A 22,910-nucleotide genomic window follows, 5' to 3' on the forward strand; every position below is an offset into this window, starting at 1 on the left:
TTCCAAGCCAATGTGTCCATGCATAGAAAATGGAGAATGATGCTAGGGCACCTATTATCTATCCAGAGCAAAAACAGTTGACTGCCTCCTTTCCTTTCTTGCAAATAAAGAAGAAAACAAAGAGAGAAGATAACTAGACCTCACAGACATGTAACAGCAACACAGAAGAAGTGAAGGAAACAGAAGAAACGAGGACTCCAGAAAGTCAATGTAGGGCCTTTAATCTCATCAGCAAATTCAACACATCAACAACCTGACACGGCTGTATTTCAGAGTGTGAGCCTGCCTCAGTGGTCAATAAGTCCAATATATGTGTAAGTAGGCTTTAAACAGCCGTCCTGAGCCATAATCAGTAGTGTTGGTGGGCATTGTTCCTGTGTTTCGCATGCAACGTCATAAAACAAAGCCGTGTCAGGTCCTTGATGTGTCGCAAAGTTTGGGAAATGCTTGCTTCTAGCAATGCTTCTTAACCCATTCCTTGGGGCACACCCAGCCACTAGGGTTTTCAGGATAGATGTGCATACCAAGGAGACAGGGTATGCAAAATTATCTCATGCTCATTCACTGTGGATATCCTGAAAATCTGTCTGGCTGTGTGTGCCTCAAGGACCTTCCGGTGGAGGTTGTGGAGACGAAGACTGTGTCGGAGTTTAAGAAGGCGTGGGACAGACATGTGGGATATCTTAGGAAAAGGAGTTAGGGGTTACTGAGTATGGGCAGACAAGATGGGCCATATAGCCCTTACCTGCCGTGATGTTTCTATGTTTTTTTTTTTTATATTTATTTTTATTAACACAGTACAGCAGTGCTCACTCAGACATATCCAAAACTTCCAGTTATGTATGTACAGTAACACATAAAGACTCCATTTTGAAGCTTACAAAACATCTAACCATAAATCATTGGCCTGGTTCGCACTACACACTGCATTTTCTGTTTTATTCCCCTTCCCCAATCATACTACACACTCAGCACTTTATCCCACTCCAGAACTCAACAGCTATCCCAAACGCTCCCCTCATACCCTCCCATTCCCTTCCCTCCCCCCCCCTCCCTCATTGCCCTGTAAAGGTAGCACTTTTAAACAGGCTGTCCACAGACCACGATATTGCCTGATAGCAAGCTTTGCTGAGGTGGCATAGATACGGCACTCGTTCTCGCCCACCATTCTCATTTTATTGTACCACACTTCTACCGGGGGGTGGTCTGGTTGTATCCAAAATTGTAGAATGGTCTTTTTGATCAATAAGAGGGATGTATATATAAATCTCCTATGTGACTTAGGAAGGCCCTGGGCAATCAGAAGGTCTTGGTCTCCCAACAGTAAGGTTGCATAATCCCACTCTATTTGTCTATTTGTGACTTGTTTAATCACCTGAAATGCCTGATTCCACAGTGAAAGAGACGGGCATTCTAAAAAGGAATGAATAAAAGTCCCCCACCCTGTCTGGCATTTGGTGCATTGACCCTCTCCCCAGAGTCCCATGACTGCCCCCTTAGCCTTTGTAATGTATGCTCGGTGCAATATCCTGTATTGGGTTTCTTGCAGGTTTGCTACTTTAACCATATCATAGATATTGGAAAAAAGCTTACTAAATTCTTTTATCGTGTAGTTTCTATTCAACTCTCTGTTCCACTGGTCCATCAATCTTTCCATCCCTCCCAGAGGCCTATGCATCTGCAATATTTTATACCATGTGGATAGGCTGTTCGCCTTGTACGGTATACTCAATAAAATCTTGTCCATTGGCCCCCACAGCCATCGATCTCCGTGTATCCGTTGTAAAGAAGTGTGATAATGCCGTGCTTGAAGATATTGTAGTAAATGCTTATTGGGGAAATCCCACCTCTCCTTCAGCTGATCAAAGGATTCTAACTGTTCCTGCCCTTGTGCCATGAGATGGATCAGCATCACACATCCCTTCTCCTTCCACTTGTCAAATATAGAATATCCTAGGCCTGCCGGGAAATCTGCATTGCCCACCAACCCCAGGAAGGGAGATGCCTCTGGTGCTCGGTTCTGATGCCCTCTCCACCATGCCCACGCCCTCCGCAGAGGTTGCAAAAAGGTCAATCTCCCTGCTGTGTCATATATATTACTAGGCCTCATATGTATAAGATTTATGAATGACCATGGGGCACTCCAATCCTCCAGTCCTCCGCTCGGCAAAAACCGATAAGTACCCGTCATTCCCTCAAAAATAATTCGCATAAGTGCCGCCACGTTATATAGGCGTAGTTCAGGCAGTGCCAGGCCTCCCTCGTTCTTACTCAGAGAGAGCTTCTGGTGCCCTATCCGTGCTCCCCTCCCCTGCCAAATGAAGGAACGTATGATAGATCGGTATAAACGTTCGTCTCTCCTTAACAGCCATATGGGAGCCGCTTGTAATGGGTATAAGATCTTTGGCAGCAAAACCATTTTAACTAGGGCTATTCTGCCCATCAGGGAAAGCGGCAAGTGCTTCCATCTGTCACACAGCTTCCTGATATTTTCTATTATATCGACCACATTCTTTTTGTAGAATATCAATGTATTAACACTAAGAAAGATTCCCAGATATCTCATAGCTCCTCGTGCTAGGGGTATTGGCAATCCCGACCAGCCCGGGTCTGTAGTGCTTCCTGATAACGGGAGCACCTCTGATTTTAAACAGTTGACCCGCAGCCCCGATATATCCCCGAAATCACCTATTATTGCCAGCACCCGGGGGAGATCCCTAGGCCCATTAGCCAGGTATACTAAGATGTCATCTGCAAATAGATTTACTCTAAATTCCCTTCTGCCTACCCTAATCCCCCTCATGGCCCTTGTTTCCCTGATTGTTATTGCTAACGGTTCTATAGCTAGCAAGAAAAGAAGCGGTGACAAGGGGCATCCCTGCCGGGTTCCCCGTTGTAAGGGGAAACTCTCTGTAAGTGTGCCATTGAGCAGCAATCTGGCCACAGGGAGGGTGTAAAGCGCTTTAATCCAAGATATGTATGCCCCTGATATGCCATAACGGTTCAGGACCCAAAACAAATACTGCCATGAAATGCTGTCGAACGCTTTTTCCATATCCAACCCCACAATCCCTTCCAGGCCCCCTCTGCCCCTACATTCCTGTATAGCCAGGAGGGCTCTCATAATATTCATCGAGGCATGCCTTCCCGGGACAAATCCCACCTGGTCCTCATGAACCAAGGAAGAGATCACCCCGTTCATTCGCCGAGCCATTATGGCAGCCAGGATTTTAATATCCTGATTTAGCAGCGAAATGGGTCGGTATGAGCCCACCTGATTTAAGTCTTTGCCCGGCTTTGGTATTAGTACTATATGGGCCATATTGTTTTGTATAGGTAAGTTGTTCTCCACAATCCCATTGAACCAATCTCCCAGGGGGCCCGCCACCAAGTCCACCATTATTCGATAATATTCTGGGCCATAGCCATCTGGTCCTGGCGCCTTGGTCAGCTTTAAAGACTTGATGGCTTGTCTGATCTCTTGTTCCACTATAGGACCATTAAGGGTTTGTAATTGGTCATGTGTAAGTGTAGGTATGCAAATATCTTGAAAGAACCCCTCGCATGCTTCGGAGTCAAACCCTCTTGCCCCGTATAAGGAGCTGTAATAGGTGACGAATTGTTGTGTAATATGTTTATCTGTGGTGTGTTCTATCCCTGCCTCATCCCTGATAGCTGTAATGGTTTGCCTTTTACGATATGGCCTGACCAGTGTTGCCAGTAGTTTCCCAGCTTTATTCCCCCATTTGAATAGTTTAAAACGTTGGAAGTATATATCCCGTTGCGCCCTCTGATTCAAGATGTCGTCTATCTGGTGTCTAACCTCTAATAAGCGTGAGCGATCTCTTGCATTCATAGTACCTATATGTGTTCTTCTCAATTGATGGTATTCACTAGACAGTCTCAGCAGGTCTGCCTCTCTTTCCTTCTTTTTCCCCGCGGTGTAAGCTATTATGTGACCCCTCATCACCGCTTTCGATGCTTCCCAATACATGCCAACATCTACATCCGTTGTTTGATTATATGTTTGATAATCTATCCACTTAGTTCGTATGTATTCCCTGAATTCTTTGTCATGATACAGTGAAGGATGAAACTTCCACACCCTCTCTTCCCTTCCCCCTGCAAAAGATATTGTCATAGTAACTGCTGAGTGATCACTAAGGGCGCAATCCACTATGTGAACCCCAGAGGACCTAGAAAGCAGAGATGGTGTGGTAAGCAGATAATCAATCCGGGAGTAGGTGTTATGCGGGTGGGAATAGAAGGTAAATTCGCTATCGTGTGGGTGCAAAAGTCTCCATATATCCACCAGCCCTAGCTGGGATGATAAAAAATTTACCCCTCTGCTCCCCCAATTCCCCCCCCTTAGCTTCCTGGGTTTACAATCCACCGTCTGGTCCGCTACACAGTTAAAGTCTCCCCCCATCACTATGTGACAGTCCGGGAAGGGCACCACTTTAGCCACTAACTCTGAGAAGAATCTATGGGAGTAAATGTTGGGTCCATAAATGTTACACAGTAAGATACTCTGTCCCCAGAGGTCTCCCAGTACCAGCACATATCGACCCTCCTTATCCGCAATCACTTTCTGTGTTTTAAAGGGCAGTTGCTTATGTATCAAAATAGCCACCCCCCTTTGCCTAGAGTTGTATGAAGCATATTCTACCTCTCCTACCCAACTCCTCCGGAGTTTTTGGTGTTCTGTTATGTTCAAGTGTGTCTCCTGGAGGAAAGCTATGTCGGATCTCTCCCTTTTCAGCCAGGAGAGCACTTTCGTTCTCTTAACCGGAGAATGAAGCCCGTCTACATTAAGAGTGACCACTTTCAGATTAACCATTGGCACCATAGTTGGGATTCCTTGTTATCATTATGTTAGTATTCCATTCACTGGCCTCCCAGCTAAGCCAGTGAATTCCCTCTCGCCGCCCCTTCAGAGACCTTCCATTTCTCTCCCACACTCCTCTCCGTCCCCCTCCTCCTTGGATCAGAGCCTGAATCTTAGTTCCATTTTGTGTTCCCTTTACTCCCCCCCTGCCCACCCCTCTTCCACTCACTTCCACACACCAATCACACACACACTCATTCCTCTCCCCACCCTCCTCCCTCCCTCGCTCCCTCCTACCCCCCATCTCCTGTCTATCCCCTCTCCCTCCCAAAGTACTTCCCCACATCCTTCACCTACCCACAACAGCTTAAAGAAAGGACATCCAACCCCTCCCCCCACCCTAACTAGTTTAATTCAAAACAATACCAAACCATACTTTTTTTTTTTTTTTTTTTTTGTTTCTGCTTCCCCCCTTTCTAAAACTGTGACTGTCTCATAACTGCCCAACAAACCCCAAAAGGGAAAAACAGAAACATATTCACAGAGATGATCAGATAAGCATTTTCTCTCAGGTACTGCGCTGGTCCCCACTCCGTTATGTCTTGAGTATAGGTTGTGCTCTGGCTTCCTGCTATATCAGTAGACATTGTTCACTTCTTAGCCTCTCGAAGCCAGGCAGAATGTCCGCAGTCCCCTTGTCAGCATGGCGATAACACTCTCTGCATCATGCCTCACCGTCCCTGTCCACAGCTCTCTGCTATTCCGGCTCTGGGTGTTCTGCAGCCTTCTCCTGGTTACATTTTTCCAAAAAAACCTTCGCTCCAGCCACATCGTTTATCAGCTGAGTCTTCCCATCCACCCAGACCCTCAGCTTGGCCGGATAAAGCAGCGCGAATCTGACCCCCTTTTTGTAAAGAGCAGTACATATAGGCGCCATTGCCTTCCTCATTAGGGCCACGCGCATGGAGTAATCATTAAATAGCATCAAGCGATGTCCCTCGTAGAGGAGCGCTTCCTTCATTCTTGCCGCTTTTAAAATCCTCTCCTTCGCCTGCCAGTTTATGAAATGGGCTATTGCCGTCCGGGGTCTTGTGTTCCCCTCGCCTCGTGCTCCAATACGGTGTGCTCTGTCACAGCAGAAATAGCCCTCCTGTTCCGCCAGGCCTAAGTGGTTTGGTAGCCATTTTACAAAGAAGTCATACAGGCCTTTGTCGGACACGGTTTCAGGCAGCCCGATCACCCGCAGATTATTTCGTCGCGCCCGATTTTCATGCTCTTCTACCTTCTCTTGCAACTCCGTGATATTCTTTTGAAGAGTGGCGACTTGCGCTGCAACGGCCTGCGCCTCCTCTTCTCTGGCGGAGATCCGGTGTTCCACCTCCGCGATGCGGGTCGTATGTGAGTCAAACTTCTCATTTATTTCGTCTACAGCGGACTGCAATTTGTTTAATTTGTCCTCCAGTGCTGCCGATACAGACCGGGAGATCTCCTGCGCCCAGTCTGTTGTTGGAATCACCAGTGTTGCCTGCTTAGGTGATTCCCCCGCCATTTTGTCCATGCGGTTACTCGTTGCTTTAGACAACTTTTTGGGGGCTCTGGTGGGCATACCTCGCGGGGGACTCCCTCAATCGACTGCCAAGGTGAGTCCTCTTCTCTAGCCACGACTCTCCCCCAAATCGCAGCCTGTTAGTCTGGTACTATTAGCTGATATAGATGGGAGGATTGCGGAGCCTCTCTTCTTTGCTGCCTTCTAGGTAGCAGGCATCACGTGACCCCCCGATGTTTCTATGTTTTTAAACTTACAAAAAGACACGCATAAAGAAAATTATACAGAACAAAACAAAACATCAAACTCCATCTGTAAAATAAACAGATTTAGAAGTAACCACTAAATTGCCTTAAATACTCATAAAAGCTTTTTAAATTGCAATAGACATGTACTAAAACACATAGGGCCAGGGACAGCATTCCACAGTACTGGCCCTGCAATGGGAAAAAACACTTTTAATTGTATAAAACATAATGTATCTGTCTCAAATCTCAAACCATTGCCTTCCTGTCATCATTTGATCTCTGTGATCTATTAGCTTTAGAAAGTTGCATTACATTTCAGGAGCAGAACCAAATACGCTTTGAAACATCAAAACTAAAAGCATATAGTCTATCTGCTATTTCATAGGCAACCAGTGTAGTTGTTTTCATACTGGTGACAGATGGTCAAACCTTCCTATTTCACAAATTATACAAGCAGTAGTATTTTGAATCATCTATAGTGAGAGCCAGTAGCTTATAGTGCTGATCACTGCCCTGGTTCCAATTGAGCTGGAAGTTCAAAGGAGCAGGGGGACACTGGCAGGTCCCCCCAAAAAAAACGTTTAGCCCTCTTCTATGCCATGAAGAGGGTTGGTTTTTAGATATTCACAATGAACATTCACTTTGTATGGCATGATTACCCTGAAAACCAGACCTGACTATAGATGTGCATTCCTTTGTAAAGGCTTGGAAAATGTCAATGTGACTCTGCAACTACAGGAAGAAATGCCCACATTTCAGCTTTTCCTGTGTCTCATAAATACCGCGCATTCTTTCCTGATAGTGTGTGCCGGGGGGGGGGGGGGTGTTCTCGTGTCATAAATAGTGCACGCATGCACAAATAAATGCATGCCATCAGGAAAGAAAAAATGCACACTACTGAAAAACAGTGCACACTTGAAATGAAAAAAGAAACAAGTCCCATAACCAACACGTTTGGGGCAGAACATCCCTAGATCTGATAGCAGCCCTTGAGTGGTATAAAACCCCCTGCCTTAGATATATTAAGCTCTGGTGAAACTGTTCTTCATCCAGGACTGTGTTGGATCTTCTAAGATTAATTGGAGGGGGGAAAAACCACATTGGACCAGACTGCCAGTTGTCTTAACTAAAAGGTCCATGGCTTCCTGTAAGATCTGGAGGCATCCTAAGTCTGACTTTCAGAGTAGCCACAATATATGCATGATATAGATTTAGATAAAGGTGTATACCTGCTAGATCCAGTCTATTTATCATTTACTACAGCAGATTTGTTAGATATATCTTCAGAGCAGTGATTCCCAAACCTGTCCTAGGGGAACCCCAGCCAGTCAGGCTTTTAGGATATCTACAACAAATAGTCATGAGATCAATTTGCATACAGATCTCTTATGAATATTCATTGTGGATATCCTGAAAACCTAACTGGCTGGAGTTCCCCCAGAACAGGTTTGGGAATCACTGCTCCAGAGCAAGGTTGAGAATCACTGAGCTAGGAGCCTGTTGTGGGCCAACAAAACAAAATGGACCCTGAGTAAAACACTTCATTTCAAATAAGCAATTTTTTAATGATTTTGATAAACTAAGATTCCTGCAATAAAAACATTTTTAAAGTCTAATGTGAAAGTGATAACGTTTGGAAAACAGTTGTATGGAACAGAGTGTTTCCAAGTGGTAGTTAAAAGGAGTTGTCCAAACCTTGTCTTAGAAAAACATATATAACATAAATAAATAAAACAAGCAGTAAACATGTCACCAAGAGTAAAACAAATATGATAATAAAAAAACCTCCCTCAAAAGCCACACAGTTGAAACTAAATTTTAAAAATCAAACCACTTTTAAACAAACTGAATTGTGCTTATATTAATTTCAAACAAATATAAATGTACTAGTATTTACAAAAACGACTGAACTCAATAATCCTTACATTTATGAATGTAAAGTATGACATAGTTGCACTATAGTTAAACTAGATGCAAGCAGAAGAAACAGAAATATGGCCAATAAGAAAAAGTAAAACAAGTCTTAAATATTACTACAAATGTTTAACTAAGTCCTACACATATACACATATGGAATTATATTTCATGTTTCTCACAGTCCGTGTGCAAGAATTCTCACTTTCTGAACATCCTGAGTAAAAAACATTTTCTTCCCAGACTCATGTTTCTTCCCAAAAGATTAATTAATCATATAAAAGCATTTTATCTGGTCCCATGGATGTTCTTATAGGAGGATTCCACTGGGCAGTATGTCTAGCAGGCCAAGTTATTAACGTTAACACGTTTAATGCAGGTTACTAATAGCTAGGTACGATTGCATGAAATAGGACTTGTATTAAAATGCCAGTTAACCACATTGACACACACTAAATTTGTAGTGCACATTAGTAACTACACCTGATCGTGCAAGCAGCAATGAAACAGCTACAAGCTGAGAACTCTCCACTATATATCAGATGAACTCTTTTTCAACAATACAGTCATTGGGGCTTGCCTGGCAGTCTGTGCACTGCTATGTGGGGAACCAGGGCTCAGGTCAAAGTTCAAATTTTCTGCTCCCATGGCTGGTTAGGACTGGAGATTCTATGGGGGGTAGCATTCACAGTCCTTAGGAGGGAAGGGGGGACATGAATGCCAGTCATCCTACAATTGGAACACCGTGTGCCAAGATTTAAGGTCCATAATTGAAGGGCTCTAGAAGGAGCTCTGGTGCTTTCTTTCTCCTCACCCCCTCCCCCCACACTGACTGTCACTGACAACTAGGCTGGAAGAATATAAAAAATATTGGGGAAGAAATACCTGCATCAGGGCTGCCGAGGGGGGGAGCAGGGGGGAGGCAAAATTCCCCGGGACCCAGCCTCCAAGGGGGGGGGGGGGGGCTAGGCCTCCCCCTACTCCTGCGTGCTGCCCAGGACCCAGATGACTGTATTAGCGCAATATTGCGTTAATGCAATCATCTGGGTCCTGGCATGGACAGGAGCAGGAGAGGACACACCGTGGGAGCAGACATGTAGGAAGCAGCTTCCCGGGCCTGGGCCCCTCCCCCACTTGGAGACAAAGAGAGAAAGGTAAGGGGCCAGGTGGGAGGGAGTGGTGGTGCAAGTGGGGGGGCGGCTTGCGGCGGTCTGGTTCTGACCACAGGCCTGGCCACATCTCTTAGCGGCCCATGACACTGGATCTGAACTAGAACAGAGTCAAAAGCCCAAATGAAGCACAAAGAATACTGTCAGATACTCCCTCTCCCTCACTCAAATAGTCTTCCTTTCCCTCCTGCACCCACCTAGCATTATTCATTCTCAGAGATCACTGTTTGAAGTGATAAACCTTCTTATGGGGGCAATTTCCAGTTAAATGCATGTCCCTGGAGGATTTTAATGTAGACTGACATACAGTATTGTGTGGAATATTTTGTTCAAAAGAATGCACATTTTTTGATTTTATGATTCATTAACAGCAAAACCAAATATTTTGACTAGAAGCTTAGGGAGATATAGAGGCCCTTTCATTAAAGCTTAATGTGGGCTAACAGAATTAGCACACACTACATCCTGCATGTCCTATCTTATACCTGTGTACCACGAGGCATGTGGCACTTAGCACATGCTAAGTGTGTGCACTAAGCTTTAGTAAAAGGGCCCCTTAGTGAATTGGCCAAGTTCACACAGAGAAGCAGTGGCAGAGGAACATCTTGGACTTATCTCAGGCTGCCTTCTGATTCCAGGGCTGTACCGAGCCAGAATCTCCCCCCCCCCCCCCCCATCCTGCCCACTGATCACAGGCAATGAAGGGGGAACAATTTAGGTGCCCCTGCCTTCCATGTGCTCTGTGCAGTGGCAGAGGACCCTCAGGCAGTATGGCCCTGCCTGATTCATAATCCCATGGGTTAATCACTAGACCACATCTTCTTGATGGGACCAAAACTCAAAGCTTGTAACCTTGCAGATACAATTGTAGGAAATAGGATCCTTATTCAAGTCAAGGGAGAAACTTCCTTATGCAACCCCCAAATAATTCCTACCTTGTGGCGAACATGTCAGCAAAGACATACATTGCATAAGTGATGTACTTATCTCATCATAAGGTGCATTTTGTATAGCACAATTATAATTAAAAACTTTAAAAATAAAGCATGTTAATTAGGATACAATTATAGCTAAACCATGATCAGCCATAAAAAATTACTATAGAGTCAAATAATATGCATATTATTTTTTCACTATTAGTTTCATTATATTACTTGATAATGATTTAAAAGATGCAGAAAAAGTGCTAAATATATGCCTAAGCACAGTGTACATTTTGTACCAATGACAACATTGTGCCTGTAAGTGAAAGAACCCTACAACTTTCTTCTCTATCCAATCTGACTGTTAACGAGTGCCGATTATTAAAGTGCAAGTGCTCTTATGGCTTCACTTGCCAATGAGATCTATCATTAAATCAAACATATGATTTTCTCATGGTATTCTCATGTAAAATACCAGATGTGCAATCCCTCAATTGTTTTTGAGGACCAGAATTTTGCATGTTACAAGAATGGATTCTGGAGATGTTACTTTTTAGAAGGATTTCTGAGGCGGTTTATGACTTAAAACTCATATCAGCTCAGATAAAAATATGCAATTGGTAGGTTCAATTAATGCTCAGTAGATGAATGTTATGATTTAGGATAACTCTTTTTGGAGCTGACATCTTAAACAATGACCTTCCACCTGCCTGAAAGAATCATCCTGAATAGCGAATTCTGATGTTTTCAACACAGAATATGTTAAATGCTAATTGGCACAACCAACACAACCAGAAAACATACTCATATAAAGTCTCTACAATGTCATGGTCGTTCCAACATAACCGAGGAGAATTCGATATGCTTCCAGTGGTCATGTGCTCCTCACGGTTGTGTTGTGATCATGGTCAGACGCAAACACTGCTGAGCAGAAGCTTGTATCCAGCATTGATCTATCTATACTTTTCAGTCTTGATGTTCACTGTGATGGAGCTGTAATCTCACATTGCATGGCGTCAGCTAGGAAACTCAACTCGTTGCATAGGGTCTCATATCGGAAAGCCATTCGAATCTGTGCAACGTTTGTCCGACGAATGTCGTTCCCTTCAGGACCTTCTTTCAAATAGTTCTCTCCCAAGAAGTGTTTCTTTTCCTGTGGAAGAAAACCACAATGTGGAGGAATGTAGAACACTACGAGTACCGGTCAGAAACAAAAAAAGTAGTGTAATCAACAGGACACTTCCAGAGAAGACACTGTTTATATATTTTTTAGACTCCTGATGCAGGCACACTAGCCAAAACATGGTGTCATGTCGAGTCCTTTTATGTGAGTTTTTTAAGGAAAGGTTACAATTCTTTCATTTTTGGAGCATGTAAATAGCTTGGAGAGTAAGGTTCTATGTATAGTATCTGTTTAAGTTGGTTAGTACATATGGAAATTCAGAAGGCTTAAATGCATGTTAGAAATCTCTTAGGTTTTTGGGTTTTTTTTTTTTCAATTTAAAGGAGATCTTGCATTTGCAGTTTACGATCAACTATTCCTAAACTCCTATTATCTGTTTCTGTTTTGTTTGGAAAATCTCATTATTTCAGTGCAAGAAAATACTTTTTTACCTTGTCTGATAATCCGCTTTGCAGGACACTGTTTCTGGCAATTTCACACAAGTCACAGGTGCTGAGTTTTCCACACTTGTGCAGCTATCGCATATTCTTCCATGAGTGCTTCCTGTGGAAGTCCACAATACAAAATAATGTCAGACCAGAGCAAATCTTTATTCTAATGCTATTAGAAACACAATTGTTCTTGCTAACATTACAATCATCATACAACCTCATTGAAATGTGCTTTAACACTTGCCCCCCCCCCCCCCCCCCCCATATTCAAAAGCATTTAACCAGCCAAGATCAGCACCTTGCCGGTTAAATATCCCATAACCAGCTATCCAGCATATTCAACAGGTGATAGCTGACTACCCCACTGAATACTGCCGGTTAGTGGCTAGTGTATAACCAGTTATATCAGGCGATATAGCCGGTATCTGCTGGTTTTCAGCCCAGGTTTAGTGGCCAAATATGGCCATTTGAAAACGTGGGATATCTTTGGCCAGCTTCAGATAAGTGTCTACTTAGCAGTTATGTTGAAACCGGCTAAAATAAACCAATGTCAGTCACTGGAAACGGCCAGGCATTGGAATATCCAGCATCACCATGGACTGTAGGCGTTAGCCAGGCTAACTCCTGTGGTCTGAATATGGCCCCTTAAATGTCTCAATTCCCTGTGACTCTAAAATATAAAGAATTCTGAGAAGAGAAATAGCAATATACCAAAATGGAAACTCTCCAAAAACTGGCCTTTAAACAGCACTGCACAATTTGAGAATGATATATATATATATATATATATTATATAGAGACCTTCAGCACTTATAGTAAGAAGAATATTTTATTGGATTCTATTGCGTCACTGCATGTCTACCAGTGACATCAGACAACGTTTCAGCATCCTGGGACCATTTTCTTTTGTGGTGGCAGAAAAACTATCCATGCAACAACATAGGTCTTGAAATTTTTTAAATATGATTTTTGTAAACTAATATCTCCAAAAGGGGAAAAAAAAGAAAGTGAAAAAAAACAAATCTTTCAGTCCTTGTGTCATAATTAGAAGGAAAGTAAAGAGAAGCTATTCAGGGATTAGAGTAGGGCTAATAGTTATTAGGATTTATTTACCGCCTTTTTGAAGGAATTCACTCAAGGCAGTGTAACAGTAAGAATAAATCAAACATGATCAATAGACAGACAATTACAGACGTAAAAAATATTCAAATAACAATACAAAGTATAGCATAGCATTTTACTTACAATGCAACACATACGTAATAGAACATTTTAATTGACAGTATAGGGCAGTGGTCCCAAACCTGGTCCTTGAGGCACCCAACCAGTCAGGTTTTCAGGATATCCACAATGAATATTCATGAGAGAGATTTGCATGCACTGCTGGTTTCTGTGCAAACCAGTAAAATAAGCACTGAGTGGGACAATGACCTATTGTTGACATGAACATGACCCACACATGCATTTGGATGCCTATCTACGATGGATCTATAAAATTCACTGGCAATTCATATCCCCTATTCTTACGTCCTTGCAGCAGAGTCTGGTACCTCTGATTTGTAACCATGTCTCGAGTGAGCTCTGCCATACTGACCTTAGTGTAGTGGAATTGCATTGGATCGTCCGTGGAGAGAGAGACCACCAGCCCCTTATGCAGAAATTCCCGAAGTGGATTTTTGGAATATTCCAGGAAGAGACTGTTGTTGCTTAATGGAGACATAGCAATGGGAATTTGTGCAAGGTAATAAAGGTACTGGAGAACTGGACTCTGTAAAAGAAGAGCACAAACTGTTATTAAGGAATCAATGGGGCACACACAGCAAACTCTGAAGTGTGATAACAGTTTTTAATGGTTGAATGAGTTTGTTGTGTGTTAACCTATCTTATCATTACATGGAGTTCTTTTCTCTTTTATTTTGAATTGAAATTTTACACCATTAAAGATAAAAAAACTGATGAGCAAGAAATAATTGAGCTAGATTAATAGCTGAAGGGCGTGTCTGGTAAGGTTTGCATTTTTGCAGACGATACCAAAATCTGCAATATGGTAGACACCCCTTATGGTGTGGATAACATGAAAAAGACTTGGCGGAAGCTAGAGGAATGGTCTGGAATTTGGGCACATTAAATTTAATGCTAAAAAATGCAGGGTCATGCATTTGGGCTGCAAAAAATCCAAAGGAACGGTACAGTTTAGGGGCTGAATGTTTTTTGCACGAAAGAGGAGCAGGACTTGGGTGTGATCAGATGTGATGATCTTACGGTGGCCGAACATGTAGAAAAGGTGACTGCGAAAGCTAGAAGGATGCATGGGAGCATAGGGAGAGGAATGGCCAGTAGGAAAAAGGAGTTAATGATGACTCTGTATAAGACTCTGCTGAGACCTCATTTAGAATATGGTGTACAATTCTGGAGACCACACCTTCAAAAAGATATAAACAGGATGGAATTGGTGCAGAGGGCGGCTACTAACATGTCCACCGTCATAATAAAGTCTATGGGACAGACTTAAAGCTCTCACTATGTATTCTTTGGAAGAAAGACGGGAGAGGAGAGATATGATTGAGACATTTAAATACCTACATGGCATAAATGCACAGGAGGTGAGTCTCTTTCAATTGAAAGAAGCTCTGGAATGAGGGTGCATAGGATGAAGGTGAATGGGGATAGACTCAGAAGTAACCTGAGGAAATGCTTCTTCACGGAAAGGGTGGAGTTTTTTTTTGTTGCATTTGTACCCCATGCTTTCCCACTCATAGCAGGTTCAATGCGGCTTACATATTATATACAGGTACTTATTTGTACCTGGGGCAATGGAGGGTTAACTGACTTGCCCAGAATCACAAGGAGCTGCCCGTGCCTGCGGTGGGAATCAAACCCAGTTCCCCAGGACCAACGTCCACTACGCTAACCACTAGGCCACTCCTCCACTCGTAACCACGTCCCTATGTCTCTAGGTGAGCTCTGCCATACTGACCTTAGTGTAGTGGAATTGCATTGGATCGTCCGTGGAGAGAAAGCCCACCAGCCCCTTATGCAGAAATTCCCGAAGTGGATTTTTGGAATATTCCAGGAAGAGACTGTTGTTGCTTAATGGAGACATAGCAATGGGAATTTGTGCAAGGTAATAAAGGTTTTGTGGAACGGCCTCCTTGTGGAAGTGGTTTAGACGAAAACAGTGTCTGAATTCAAGAGAGCTTGGGACAAGTACATAAGATCTCTAAGGGAGCGATAGGGAGTGTAGACGGCATGGATGGGCAGACTGGATAGACCACATGGTCTTTATCTGTCTACATTTTTCTATATTTCTATTTTAACCTTTGTACTTCTCCAGGATCGGGGATCATGTGTTGAAATTATTTTTCTGCCACTGACTCACAAAACTTTCTGGTCTCTGTCTTGAACACATGAAATGACATCTCACAAACTGCAGCATCATAATGTGCTTTATATCAAGAAACCAGCAACATTAGCAGCTCAGACAGCTATTTAAAACAGACTGCAATGACAATCATTGGCTGGCAAGAATTTAGTCATTATTTAGTTTCTACCACCATCTAGTGGCCAACTTCATTCACTTTTACAGAAATAAGAGCCCACAAAATATGTTCAAGGTGATATACACTTCAGGAGTTATGATCCCTTCTAGAGGCCAACTGAATTTCCGTTTCAATTTTGGCACCGAAACCAACCCAAATTTCTTTTTCTTCTCAGTTTCAGCTGAAAGGTTATTTTAATTTTCTGCCAAAAATGACTATGGGTTTTCAGTGGAAGATCAAATTTGCACTTTGTTCCATTTGTCTCCCTCCCCTCCAGGAGTTGCTCCTCCTCCTGGAACTCCTGAGTGCCTTCCCCCTTCCATCTGTAGCCTCCCATGGGCCTATCTTACAATTCCTGGTGGTCTAGGAGTGTAGTTGGGGCAGCAGCGGTCCCCTGGCTCTGCTCTGAAACTGGCTGCCATGACTGGGGCATCGCTCCTATCCTGACAACAGCACTAGACCACCAGGGATTGTAAAGTAGTCCTAGTGGGGGGTGGAGAAGGGGGACTACTCTTTCTATTCTTTTGTGTGTGTGTCTACTGCAATTGCAAGTAATGCAGTTATGATCTTGCATAATAATTTATGTGTTACATAGAGTGCTCCAAATAAATGCTTTTGATGTAAAATTTTAGAAGAATTTAAGCCTTTCAAATTTGATAAACTCCTTAGGAATTAGCTTCTCTGTGGTGTTATGACATCAGGTGTCACTCCAAGTGTGGCACAAAGTCATCCACTGTAAAGCCACTGTAGCTTTTAGTTTCAGGTTTTCATTGTGTGGAGTCTTTTAGCTTGGAGGTAAGACACAGTCTTTCGTTATTTAAAGTGTTAGATTCTTGATTGGGTGTGCTCTGTAACATTGCACATAGGGCCCTGTTTACTAAGGTGTGCAAGCGTTTTTAATGCATGCACAAAATTAGCTGTGCTAACTGTAGGCACCCCATAGGAATATTGTGGTGGCTACACAGCGCATGCTAATTCTTAGCACACAATAGAATTGCTAACATGCCTCTAGCATGGTTGAGTAAACAGGGCCCATATCTTTTAGAATGCCCACAATCCACCCATTCCACACCCCTTTTCCCAATCTGCATCTTAGAAAGTCCATGTGATGGCAAGATTATATGTACTTGTGTGTGCATATTCTAGGCCAGAGTTTGGACACAGCTTGGATGGAGTCTCAATTTACACACATATTTTATAAAATACATGTGATTATAATTATTGTACATGCATGCATTTATACTTACTCTTGAGCTGGTTTGTTTTACCTGTTTACACAAGTTTGTTTTACCTGTGATATCTGCACGATTTCTGCTAGTATATACGTTTCCAAGTTTATTAAACACTTGCTACCCTGCACATCAAATATCTGAGCGGCTTACAATTCTAGAGATAATAGAGGGAGAGAGAGAGATAGGGCAAGAGAACAGTATAGGAGGGTGAAATTGGAACTAAAATAAATGACAGGAAAGACTGACAGTAGTAGGAGACAACGAGGGGTTAAAGAAGCAAATCTGAGTTGGCCAGCAAACTCAGCTCAATGACAGCCTCAAGAGAGTATAAATGTTTTTTCAAAAATAAATGTTTTAAGATCAGATTTAAATTTTGCTAAGGAGATCTGCAGTCTAAGATGAAGGGGTAGGGCACTCCATAAGGTGGAGCCAATGACTGAAAAAAATAAAATGATGTGTGTTATCATACCTAATTTGTCAGAATGAGGGCTTAACCAGGAAATGCTGTTGGGATGAACGTAGAGCAAATGATGGAGAATAAGGAGTCAGGACACGTGCAAAGAAAAAAGGGGAACCAGAGCTCTTGATTTTAAAAACTAGGAGAAGAATCTTATAGGTGATTCTGTGGGAGACTGGCAACCAATGCGCACCTTTAAGAAGAGGGGTGGCATGATCAAATTTCTTTGAACCTGTGATCAGTTTGATAGAGGCATTTTGAATTAGCTGTATGTGGTGTAAGTCTTTTTGCCTAGACCCTTATACAATGAGTTAAGGTAATCTATTTGGGTGAGGACAAGAGAATAGACCAGTATTTGAGGAGCTGGGGGATGGAGAAGTGATCTAATTGATTGAATCAAACATAGTTTAAAGAAGCAACGTTTAATCATTGAGGACATTTGTGCTGGAAGTTGAAGGCATGTTTAAGTAGAATTCCGAGCGGTCTTATAGTGGGAACAAGTGGGGCTTGCACATCACAGAGTAGAAGTGGTGTAGGAAGTGTCATGAGAGGTGGGTCTGAAAACAAGAGGGCTTTAGATTTCTCCGGATTTTGCTTTAATTTATTGTCAGTAAAGTTGCAACCTGGGAGAGCTTGACATTGAGGGAGTGGATGTCTTGAAGACTGGCAGGATCTAGGGGCATCACTGAATACACACTTAAGGTGTCTTTATAAAATCGGTGCTTTTTTGCCCCCTCAGTCATAGAAACATGGAGGGGCATTTTCAATATGACATCTAAGTCCAACTTTGGATGTTTTGCACAAAAAGTCCAAAATCTGAATAGAAAATAAGGTCATTTTCAAAAAAAGAAAAAACGTCTTATCTTTTTTTTTTTTAAATACTATTTTGAACAAGGTTTTGTGCTTTTTTCTGGACCATTTTTTAAAAAGAAAAACGTCCAAATGAAAAACGTAGAAAATCAAGCCATTGGGATGTAGGAGGAGCCAGCATTTTTACTAGATTGGTCCCCCAGACATCCCAGGAGATCAGTGGGTCACCCTAGGGGGCACTGCAGTGGACTTCAAATAAATGCTCCCAGGTACACATCTCGCCATTGCTCCCTTATCTTGTCTGCTGAGCCCCCACAACCCACCCGAAACCCATTACCTCCAACTTTACAACATTACAATAGCCCTTATGGGTGATCGGGGCACCTATATGTGGGTACAGTGGGTTTGTGGTGAGTTTTGGAGGGCTCACAGTTTCCACTACAAGTGTAACAGGTAGGAGGAGGTTTGGGCACTCCACCCACCACCTCTCCAGGGATCTGCATACTGCTGTAATGGACCTAAGTATAACATCTGAGCCTGGCATAGAGGCTGGTAAGTAATGTTTCTAATCACATTTGGGGGGGGGGTGTCAGTGGTCATCTGGTCATTTAGGGCACCTTTTTGTACTTCATTTGTTCTAAAAACAGGTCTAGCTCAAAACATCTTAGGTTTAGTCTTGGACATTTTCATTTTGTTCCATTATGGCTGAAAAACAACCAAGTCTTAGGAATGTCCAAATCCTGCCCTTAACATGCTCCAATATGCCACCATGTGATCTGAACGCACTTCTGACAGACTTCATAGAAAAACATCTAAAAATTGGTTTTCAATATATCAATTTGGATGTTTTTTGTGATGTGTTTCTCTTTTGAAAATGAGCCCCATAGTAACACAAGTAGATGATGACAGATAAAGACCTGTTTAGTCATCCAGTCTGCCCAGAAAGATAAACTTGTAGCATAGCATAACAGACACTCTGTTATAAAACTGCCCTCTTTATTCCTAAGAGAATACTACTACTACTACTTGAACGCGCCGTTCACAGCCGCTGCCTTGATTTTCTCTCCTCTCATGCCATCCTCAATCCGCTTCAATCTGGCTTTCGCCCTCTACACTTGACAGAAACGGCACTCACTAAAGTCTGTAATGACCTGTTCCTTGCCAAATCCAAAGGTCCCTACTCCATTCTCATCCTCCTCGATGAGGATGGAACCTATTTAAAAAAAAAACATTTTGCACAGAGTAGGCGAAATAACTTAAATGTGGATCCCATGGGTGTAACAGTTGTTCCTATCTTTTACTCAGAAAAGGAATTTGTGAGGATATATGCAGTCACTGTTTTACCCTACAGTGGCCTTTACATCATCTGGAAATTCATTTTTATCTAAAAATGTTAGCCTTGTGACTATCTCTCAAAGCCTGGGAAAAAAACAAATGTGATATGAACAATTCCAAAAATGGCAAAGACCACAGATTTCATTCTGCACATGACAGCAGTCATACCTTCTTCAGGTTTAGTCCATGTGAGATGTTGTCAGCTGTCAGGAAGGCTGACACCAGGTGAGTAATGGAACCGGCTTCCCCACAATGTGGTCGGAACTGGAAGGTGCTCATCCCTCTCTCCCTGCAGAACAGGGAGCAAATCCAGAAGTGAGATCCTAAACCAGACCAGGATTCAGCAGCACTGTAGGCCTAAGCTAAGGTCAAGAAAACTCCAGCAACAATCCACTCATGCTTTAGAAAAATGTTATAATCATGCAGAATTTTATTATTAAAGTGTACATTAGACTTACAAAGTTACATAGAGGGGCATTTTCGATGTGATTTTTATGCTAAATGTCCAAAATTCGAATAGGAAATATGGCCATTTTCAAAACCACAAAATGTCTATTTTGTTTTTCAAAAATACCATTGTTAACAAGGTCTGTGTGTTTATCTTTTCAGGACATTTTCAGAAAAAAATGTACAAGTGAAAAACATAGAAAATGAAGCCATTAGGATGTGTAGGAAGGGTCAGCACTTTTTAGCAGACTGGTCCCCCCAGACATCCCAGGAGAGCAATAGGGCACCCTAGGGGTCACTGCTGTGGGCCTCATATAAATACTCCCAGGTACACATCTCACTGTTGCCCCTTTATCTTGTCTATTGAGCCCTCCAAAACCCACCCAAAACCTATTACCCCCAACTGTACACCACTACAATAGTCCTTATGGGAGAAGGGGGCACCTATATGTGGGTACAATGAGTTTCTGGTGAGTTTGGGGGGGCTCACAGCTTCTACCACAAGTGTAACAGGCTAGGAAGAGGTATGGGCTGGGTCAATCTATTTACAGTGCAATGCACCAACCATTACACTACTCCATGGATCTACATGCTACTCTAATGAACCTAGCTATAACATCTGAGGCTGTCATAGAGGCTGGTGAGTACTATTTTTATTCACATTTTGGGGGGATGGGAGGGGGCAAGTGACCACTGGGGGAGTAAAGGGGCTCATCCCTGATTCCCTCCAGTGGTCATCTGATCACTTAGGGCACATTTTTGTGCCTTATTTGTTATAAAAACAGGACTAGACCAAAACATTAAATGGTTTTGGCCCCAGACGTTTTTGTTTGGTTCCATTATGACCTGCCTTAATCCTGCTCCACAACACCCCCAATATGCCCCTTTGTGATTTGGACATATTGCAGATGAATGCATAGATAAATGGTCTGCAAATTAGGTTTCGAAAATACTGATTTGGATATTTTGAGAAAAAATTCCGTCCAAATGGTGTTTTTATGACACTATTTGGACATTTTTCTGTTTTGAAAATAAGCCCCAGAGTAACTCATGTAACTTTGTAAGTCTATGTGCTTTGAAAATGAAACTCTAAGGGGCCCTTTTACAAAGGCACATTGAAAAATGGCCTGTGCTAGTGTAGACGCGTGTTTTGGTCGCGCACAGAATCATTTTTCAGCGCACCTGTTAAAAAGGCCTTTTTAAAATTTTTGACAAAAATGGACATGCGGCAAAATAAAAATTGTAAAAAAAAAACACACAAAAAACAGGAATCACCAATAAATCCTGGCGTTTATTGTAATACATGTTCCACTGCTGTTCAGCACTAAGCTCTGGACAGCTCCTGCGAGGTACAAATACCCCACATCAAAAACTAAGGGGTCCTTTTATTAAGGGGTCCTTTTACTAAGGTGCCATAAGCACTACTCTGAGGCTTCCCACAGTAAGTTTTAAATGTGCGCTTGCTACCCACGCACAAAATTTTTGGCTTAGGGGACATGTTTGGGGGGGCAGTGGGTATTCTCTGCGCTAATCAGTTAGTGTGTTAGCATTACAATACAGGTGGCGATAAAGGGTCATTTGCTATTTTTGTTAATGGCTATTTTTGTCAAGTCATATTTGATCTGTGAATTCAGTAAGAGAAGATGTTCCCAGCCATGAGTTACACTCACTCAGAAGACCAGGATCAAGGTGAACCTTTTATTTGACTCATGGCTGAAGTAATAAAGTGCTCCAGAACACATCCTAGGAGATCTGGTCATGCAATTGAGATATCTCACTAATACCTATGTCCCCAGTGCCTTGTTAGAATTACAGTTTAAAAATGAAACAACAATTTGGATCTTATACTAGGACAGTCTCCTGTGGGTTAGATAGCGATCAGAACTTTTAGTGTCAAACCATGCAAATATGTAATATATATCTCACATGTTGTAATTGATAGAAAGAAGGCATCTCCTGGACCAGTGGTATATTACATTTTTCATAAATAATACTGCCCTGTGCTGTATCAGTTTGTCCAGAAGTACTAGATTTGAACATTTTTTCTACTGTTAGATTCTGATATGCCATTTGTATAGTATAGTAAGTTTGATGGAAAATGCTTCCTGTGCTCATCCTTAGTTAACTTTCATGCTGCCTGCATAGGTAAGGCATGAGAGCATTTGGTATAGTATTGTAGGAAGAATGCAGGGAATGGAGCTCCAATTTCCATACAAACTTACTGAACTTGTGACTCAGATGTCTATTATCTCCAGAGAAAGAAGACACTTTGAAGGCATTTGGTCTCTTGAGGTAATCAAATCTCTGTCCCTTGTAAGCATGCATTTTATAGAAATCTTTTGTCCTCATTGCAGTATTATGGTTACATATTATGCAGCATAGACTGTGATTTGCTGCTACCCCTGCGCTATTTAGAATCTACTCCTGAAAATGCCCCAGGGCTAGAACTAACCAGGCTTATTTTCGAAAGAGAAGGGCGCCCATTCTGTCTACAAATCGAAGATGGGTTCTTTCTCCCAGGGTCGCCCAAATTGGCATAATCGAAAGCCGATTTTGGGCGTCCTCAACTGCTTTCCGTCGTGGGGACGACCAAAGTTCATGAGGCATGTCGGAAGCGTAGTGAAGGCGGACTGGGGCTGCTTAACACATGGGGCGTCCTCGGCCGATAGGAAAAAAGAAGGCATCCCTGACGAGGCACTTGGCCGACTTTACTTGGTCTATTTTTTCTTGTGACCAAGCCTCAAAAAGGTGCCCGAACTGACCAGATGACCACTGGAGGGAATCGGAGTGACCTCTCCTTACTCCCCCAGTGGTCACTAACCCCCTCCCACCCTAAAAAAAACTTTTT

The 22,910-nt window shown here is 42.6% G+C and overlaps 1 protein-coding gene across 1 annotated transcript in view; it reads right to left on the reverse strand.

Moving 5' to 3' along the window:
- Positions 1-11,437: 11,437 nt before the first annotated feature.
- The window catches only part of AMPD3 (adenosine monophosphate deaminase 3), an 86,382-nt gene continuing 74,909 nt past the window's right edge, over positions 11,438-22,910 (reverse strand). Inside the window, 5 exon segments of the mRNA XM_030199495.1 lie at positions 11,438-11,781; positions 12,243-12,311; positions 12,313-12,354; positions 13,837-14,010; positions 19,784-19,904. Of these exon segments, the coding sequence (XP_030055355.1) occupies positions 11,608-11,781; positions 12,243-12,311; positions 12,313-12,354; positions 13,837-14,010; positions 19,784-19,904 (580 nt within the window). The 3' untranslated portion in view covers positions 11,438-11,607.

Source organism: Microcaecilia unicolor, chromosome 4, assembly GCF_901765095.1.
Source record: "Microcaecilia unicolor chromosome 4, aMicUni1.1, whole genome shotgun sequence".
NCBI classification, from domain to species: Eukaryota; Metazoa; Chordata; class Amphibia; order Gymnophiona; family Siphonopidae; genus Microcaecilia; species Microcaecilia unicolor.